Source organism: Beauveria bassiana (genome assembly GCF_000280675.1).
Source record: "Beauveria bassiana ARSEF 2860 unplaced genomic scaffold BBA_S00073, whole genome shotgun sequence".
NCBI classification, from domain to species: domain Eukaryota; kingdom Fungi; phylum Ascomycota; class Sordariomycetes; order Hypocreales; family Cordycipitaceae; genus Beauveria; species Beauveria bassiana.
In genome coordinates, this window is record NW_007930908.1 from 35,341 (window position 1) to 42,060 (window position 6,720).

General features: G+C 52.8%; 3 protein-coding genes across 3 annotated transcripts in view; 1 reads left to right on the forward strand and 2 right to left on the reverse strand.

Annotated features, from left to right (window-relative positions):
* The window catches only part of BBA_09901 (peptidase C14), a gene marked incomplete at both ends in the record, with an annotated part of 4,087 nt that extends 983 nt beyond the window's left edge, over window positions 1-3,104 (reverse strand). The window contains 5 exons of the mRNA XM_008604998.1: window positions 239-2,111; window positions 2,158-2,460; window positions 2,513-2,566; window positions 2,616-2,880; window positions 2,932-3,104. Coding sequence (XP_008603220.1) covers window positions 239-2,111; window positions 2,158-2,460; window positions 2,513-2,566; window positions 2,616-2,880; window positions 2,932-3,104 — 2,668 coding nt within the window. The remainder of the gene's footprint in view (window positions 1-238; window positions 2,112-2,157; window positions 2,461-2,512; window positions 2,567-2,615; window positions 2,881-2,931) is intronic.
* Window positions 3,105-3,786: 682 nt separating this feature from the next.
* On the forward strand, window positions 3,787-4,863 carry BBA_09902 (uncharacterized protein; the record flags this gene model as incomplete). Its single annotated transcript, XM_008604999.1, has 2 exons — window positions 3,787-3,807; window positions 3,865-4,863. 2 exons carry the CDS (start codon window positions 3,787-3,789, stop codon window positions 4,861-4,863), a joined length of 1,020 nt encoding a protein of 339 aa, XP_008603221.1.
* A 253-nt stretch (window positions 4,864-5,116) lies between these two features.
* BBA_09903 (uncharacterized protein) lies at window positions 5,117-6,162 on the reverse strand (the record flags this gene model as incomplete). Its single annotated transcript, XM_008605000.1, has 2 exons — window positions 5,117-5,155; window positions 5,416-6,162. 2 exons carry the CDS (start codon window positions 6,160-6,162, stop codon window positions 5,117-5,119), a joined length of 786 nt encoding a protein of 261 aa, XP_008603222.1.
* Between the last annotated feature and the right edge of the window lie 558 nt (window positions 6,163-6,720).

The window sequence follows — 6,720 nt, forward strand, 5'->3', positions numbered from 1 at the left end:
CATTGCGCGCCCGCCTAAAGCCTCAATGGCGGCGTTTCGCACGAACTCATCCTGATCCCCGAGCAGCGCTACCACCGCTGTGAGCATCCCGTCAGGCAGCGTTACGCCCCGCCTAGGGCCGTAATAGCGGCGTGTCGCACGTGACTGTCCTCATCCCCGAGCCGCGCCGCCACTGCTCTAGCGATACTGTGCGGAATTGAGGCGCGAGAAGCTAAAGACCGCAGAAGCCTTGCCTGACCATCGCTAGACTCGTGGAGTAGGGCTGACCTCAGGGCTGCCTCGGGAAACTCAGCTTCACTCGCTAGCCACGCGCTTTCGTTGAATTTGCATTCAAACAGCAGCCACCGGGCCAGCCGTTCTTCTAGGGCCTGCCGCGTTGCCAAGTTGCTCGACATTTCGCTCAAGCAATGCATGACCAGTCGCTGATGTGTCGGGCCCAAGATGTCGAGCGGTTCCTCCTCAATTGTATCGATGAAATCTGGTGCCTGAGCACTTCCGTCCAGCAAGCCGGCAACAAAACGCCAAAAGATGTCGTAGCGAGTTGTGTATTTGTGTTTTCGAAGAAACTCTACGGGGTGGCTCGCTTTTGTCCCAGTGTTAGTATTGCTGAGTGTAAGAAACGAGAGTTGTCCCTCCGGATCTTTCCACTGGCGTACAAAATACTGTGCCGCAAAGTACTCTTGAAATGTCAAGTGTATAAAGTGGTAGTTTCTGTCCTTGATGGTTGAAGCTGTGTCTGAGGTTCGTAAGAAAGATAGTCGCGAGAGTGTCTCATCGAGTGGCAAATCTTGCAGTGGGCACAATTTGACCACACCATCTCGATGTTCTGGCGTGAAATCAATTATGTCATGGTGTAACCCGTTAAATGCAAGGCATTCAACTAGCGCAATCTCAGCTGTGATTTTATTCTCAATCTCAGCTGTATGAGCAACTTCAGCATATCCCTCCTTGGCCTTTTCCAATCGTACAATATCCTTCTTCCATAACTTTTGCACGATAGTGTTATACATGCCGGTCATGGTGTTTGGCACAGCTTTCGGATCGAATTCTTCCCAAGTGTAACAAAGCGCGTCCAATTGAATTGGGATGCGCACAAGACCTTGGACGAGCCAATGCTTTTGAAGGAACGACTGGACCTTGTCGACCTTGGTCTGATCAGTCTTGACCATTTTTGGGTTAGTGAACGATCTTTCGATATATTCGTCCACCTGATCAGGCCCGAAACCAATTGTTTCCAACTCGAGGTGCACGTTCTGCCGCACAGGCTTGGCGGATGGTCGGGACGTGATGATGACATTAGGTTGGCTTAAAAGCTCGTCGAGGAAGCGGGGCATACTGCCGTTGCCTGTGAGGTCCTGCGATACTTCGTCCAGGCCGTCAAGGAGAAATAACGTATTGCTGCTCTTGATTCCTAATGCGCGGAACAACGCTCCAGCAAGATTTGGTTCATTCTTAGGCAGCAAGAACTCATGACGGAAGAGATGTTCAAGGGTATACTTGGGTTTAATGCGTCTTTCCGGTAGCTTCAGATTTCGCAGAGGTACCCAGAGCACACGGTCGAATAATTCGTTCCATTTATCCCACGTGCCTTTGTGAAATTCGTAGACAATCTTTTTACACAAAGTAGTCTTGCCAACACCCGCACGCCCTCGAATCAAAATTCGTCGTGGGAGAACCGGTCCGCCGTCGCTTCCCTTGCGTTCGTTGAAAAGTGCCGCCAACTCGACCTGCATAGTCTTGTCGGGTGCCTCAACCCTCTGCCGAGCGAGGACGGAAAATGGGGATGGCGCTGTGCCCCCCTTCTTTGGGTGGCCTGTGTCTTGGCCGGATCGTTCCACGATGGCTAGGTTAATGTAGCACTGATCCATCGGCAGTGACTCGCCAGAGAGCCGTTCGATTCTGAGCCTGTCCGCCGTGTAGTGTTTGTCGCGTATCCATGTGTCGGCTTGCTCGAGCAGCGATGGGGTCTTCAGGCGTCGTATCGCCGCTGTCAGCGCCGCGAACAGCGCGTCAGTTGGTCCGCCGCACTTGTTGAGCCCAGAATGATCCGTTTCGATGCTGTGGCTCTCGCGAGCATCGGCGTGAACCTTGGCAGAATCCCGTGGAACCACCTGTAGAAGGTTAGACGGCTGCTGACAAAGAGATGTACACACTTACAACGCCTAGCGATAGCCCGAGTAAATACGTCTTCTTAGTCTCGTAGAACGATGTGATCCGAACCCTCTGCTGCCATCGTCCGTTTGGAGCTATACGAGAGTCGAATGCATCCGCAAGGTTGCTGAGCTGCGCCCCATGATTCTTCAGAGACAGGAGCAGTGTCGTGTCTGATCCCAGGAAACCGGTCAGAGCAGCCAGCGCAGCGCCAGCAATAGACGCTGATGAGCCTTGGTGCGGCGCTCCGAGGAATATGATACCCGCGGTATCATCAATGATGTCTTGGGAGTCACTCGTGCACAGAGCCTTGTAGAGGTCAGAAGACACGAGGTTCAACCGTTCAGGGGCACAACCATACCTGCTTGATAATGATACCACCTAGGCTGTGGCCAATGAAGATGATAGGGAGGTGCTAGTAAGAAACGTTAGGCATGTCCGGCCAGGGGCGTCGCGATCCTTACCGGGGATGATCGCTTGTCTCTGATCTCCTTTAGCAGGCATTTGCCAATCTCCTCGGTGGTCTTGACAGGGGCGTCAATCAGCCAGTTGGATTCATGGGCAAAATTCCAGATCCGGGCGTCAGGAAAATCATGCGCGAGGAGGTCTTTCAATAGGTGAATCTTCGAGGACTGTGCGGTTTTACATTCAGCTGCGTCGGGTGCTTGGGTTTTCCGAGCCTCCCATGTGTGATACGGATGTGCACCAAGGCCAGGAACGGCGATGATCCTGCCTCGAAGTTAGTAACGCGTGCCGGTCGAACGAGCAGTTCTAACGGACTCAAATTTGGCATCATCTTTGCCAGAGAGAATTTCCAGCGTCCCGGAGCGATTCTTATCGCGGGGTCGACAGATCTTGCCAGTAACGCGATGGAAGGACGTGGCGAGGAGTAGTGTCACTATGGCCAAGCCAGCGCCCCACCAGGTAGTCATCCATCCCCAACCTGTGGACATTTTGAGAGCCGAGCTCGAAAAAGGCAGACTACGAAGCGACGCAAAGTTACGATGATAGTTCAAGCTTGTAACTGCCTAGGCAAGGTTGGCAGACGAAAAATGTGGCCCAACAATGCATGGCGGACGGGAGGGGGGATGCCTCGGATTTCTGAACTATACGGATGCATGGCTGCCAGTCGTGTAGTACTTGTTCAAGTGGAGGCCAGAATTGATGCTTGTGGTACCGGTGTAACACTACATACCATTAAGACGTGCCACTGAAACAATTTTGTACGCCACGGCGCTTCGGCAGCACTCTGGGAACTGCACGGCTGAAGCCTCCCCGCCATACGCTGGTTGCTGCCATAATACCCTTGTTCTGTGGATGGCAGACAAAGCGCCAAGTGTAGGGAAGGCGGCAGGTCTCAGCCTCACCCACAAGAACAAGGGCAGTAGCAAGGTGCAGTCAGCCTCTTGGCCCATCCAATAAAATCTTGCCACAACGCGAAGCCTACCGCAACGCCCGATGTAACACCAGCCACGTACAATTATGTGTGCTTACCTCCTATCATTAGTTGCGCGTCTGCATCGACAAGGCACATGTGGCTGCCCGAGACGTACGGATGCTCCGTGATCAAGGCGACGCCGCGAGGGGCAGGCATCTTTTACCTCGACATGATGGCCGACTACATGCTCAGGCAAGATGGCGACCGTGAAGAGCTCGGTATTCTGGACCATACTCTCCGTTGCGACGCGTTTGGGCTGACGCATCTGCGAACAGGCACCTCCCTTCTCCATCCGGCTCCTCGAGCAACACGCCGCCGCGTCTGGAGACGAGCGCGACCAGCTCCTGACGCTGTTGCCCGCATCGTACCGCAAAGAGTCCGGTGACTTGGCAGCTGCCGGCCAGCATGTCACGGCCTGCGTCGAGGAAGAGCTTGATCTACGGCGCCTCACCAGCATCCAGGGCTGGCTCTGGGTGGCAGGTATGCCTCTGCCGCCGCGTGCCCTGCACCACCAGCTCCTGCTCGGCCGGGAGATCTTTGTCACAGAGCAGATGGATATGCATCTCGTCTGGACCACTGGCCGGATGTTTTTGAAGCCGGTCCCGCGTTTCCTCCTGGAGCCGGCTTTCTGGGTTCGATATCTCGCCTGCGAGGAGTGTGGATGTTCTCCCGACACGAATACGGCTAACCACGCCATCGCCCGAACAGAATGCAGGCGTCCACGGCTCCGCCAACGTGCGCTCGGCTTCCTCTACTCCTACGCCGCGCTGCTCTCGCACGAGAGCGATTTCCGAATCGCCCAAGAAAAGCACCTGCTGCCGACAGACATAACGTGGTGCGGATGGCGGATACTCGTCGAGCAGCTGGACACCGAACACATCTACCCCCACATTGACCGGCGATTTATCCACGGAGAGCTGCGTCTGAGTCGTCTGAACAAAATATACGCCCTATCACGGACGCCGATGCGCGGATACATGGCTCGCTGGGATCGGTACGGCGCCTTCTTCCACGATCACTTTGCTTGGCTGGCCAGCGCAATAGTGTACATCGCCATTGTCCTGGCTGCCATGCAGGTCGGGCTGGCGACGGAGTCCCTCGGCCACAGTAAGGTGTTTCAATCTGCGTCGTACGGCTTCACGGTGTTTTCCATCCTGGGACCCCTCATTGCCGCCTCAATTATTGTGCTTCAATTCTGTGGCATCTTTCTATGGAACTGGATGAAGGCTTTTCATCAGAAAAGAACACGTTACTCTGAGACGCGCTTCTCATAGGTTTGATTCTGCCGCGCTTTAGTCGATCTTAATGAGGTACTAGGTAAATAGTCGAAAAATATATCCTAGCTTCAACACAACTCACGGGGCCTGGTATGTAATTGCGGACCGGAGCTCAGGGCTCAGCATATCCTCCTTTGCCCAATGACATTCCTCCGCTGGTCGTCCGCGGAAATGCAGAAGATATTCTTTGGTTTGACCTTGTCGTAAATCATACACGTCAACGTCCACTCCAAACCCCCTGTATTTCCCATCAAAGCTTCTGGCCATTTGCCTGTTTCCAAGAGTTCTCCTGTGCGCCCAGTATGTCGTACCATCAGGATGCAAGATCAGATACGTTGCATCCCATTTCTCCAGGATCGACCTCGAACATGGAGGAGGCGATTTCTTGACAGTATCGCTCTTTCGCCCTTTGCTGCGGAGTCTAGTCTGATGTCGTCCGTCGTCCGTTGGGCCGTTCGAGAGCGTCGCGGCCAGGATAGGTTTCTCTGATGATAGTTCACTTTCGTCCCTCCAGACCTCACTATGATCGCCGTTACGGCCATTGCTTACCCATCGGCCGATTGCGTGATATTGGCTCCATAAGTGCTGGATATCACGGAAACTGTCGAATCCGTTTTTGCATCCGCAAGTTTTGCAGTAACGTCGCAGCTGAACTGTTGAATATTTGGCAGCGTTTTCGGGTTTGACGTCGAGAACGAAACTGCCATCGCAATCCACGAACGCTTCATGAGCTTGGTCCTCTCTGAAAGAGTCTGCTTGGAGCACGCGGTAGCAAAAGTAGCAAGCAAAATTTCCAGGGCTTTTTTCGTTGGGGAAGTGCTGCTTGAACTCTTTCTCAGCTCTCATGACGAACTGGAACTGATCTTGTTGATCGGCCAGCTCTGGTCGAGCCATCTGATGAAAGTGGTGGCTGGTCTGCGAAAGAAAAATGAGGGACTGATAATCCAAATGCGAGAAGATCATTCTTTGAATGTCATCGCCCAGTGTTCGAAATGAACCAGTCACATTGATCGGTGTCTTCTGTGCAAGCACTGGCGGCCCCATTCTGCGGTCGCTGCCAGCTCCAGGCTCACAGTGAAGGCTTGCGATATGCAGCTTGCATGTGCCGAATTGCTGACGCTTGCTCATTTTCCGTGCAACTACGCGACGTATGGATGACTGCTGCTGTATAGATCTGCCTTGTTTCGGAAGCTGGTAGAGTACCTTGTCTGAATCAGCATGTTGCTCTTGCACGAGCGGGATCGCCTCACATTTGCTTGCGATCGGATGTATCTGAATCGATTCGTTGCGCGTCATTTTGCCTGCAAAAATCTGTAAGTTTGATTTAGTCTCAAAAGTGCAGTTATATACTCACCCATGAGAGTGCACTTGGCCGGCTCGACTTCGTAGCATCCTTGCAGAACGTTGGTGAAGGGTGGGAGTTCCAGTCTTTCGACCTCGATCACGTCAGGGGGCTTTGGTGTATATATGATCTTGTGCGTCAGGCAGCTATTCCATCACTCTAGACAGCCATCGACCGGTTGGTGGTCAAGGTAACAACCATCGCAGAATCTAGAATGTAGAAATCCTCTCAAGTCTGAACAGCCACAGAAACATAGGCATCTACCGGCGTCAGAAGTCGCATAGAGAACATCATAAGTAAACAGTCCGAATTTAGCTGGTATGAGTGTTTCTAAACAGTACGTATAAGTTTATCTGTATAAGCCATCCATGAAGAGATATCCCCGAGTTGAGGGTGATGTTCAATAAAGGTCTCTATACTCTGTCGCCAAGTATTCCATTTCTTCATCGAAGCCCCTGTTTCAAACTGTTTATGAAGCCAGTAAAATGAATTCAGAACAGACCACTCGCTAT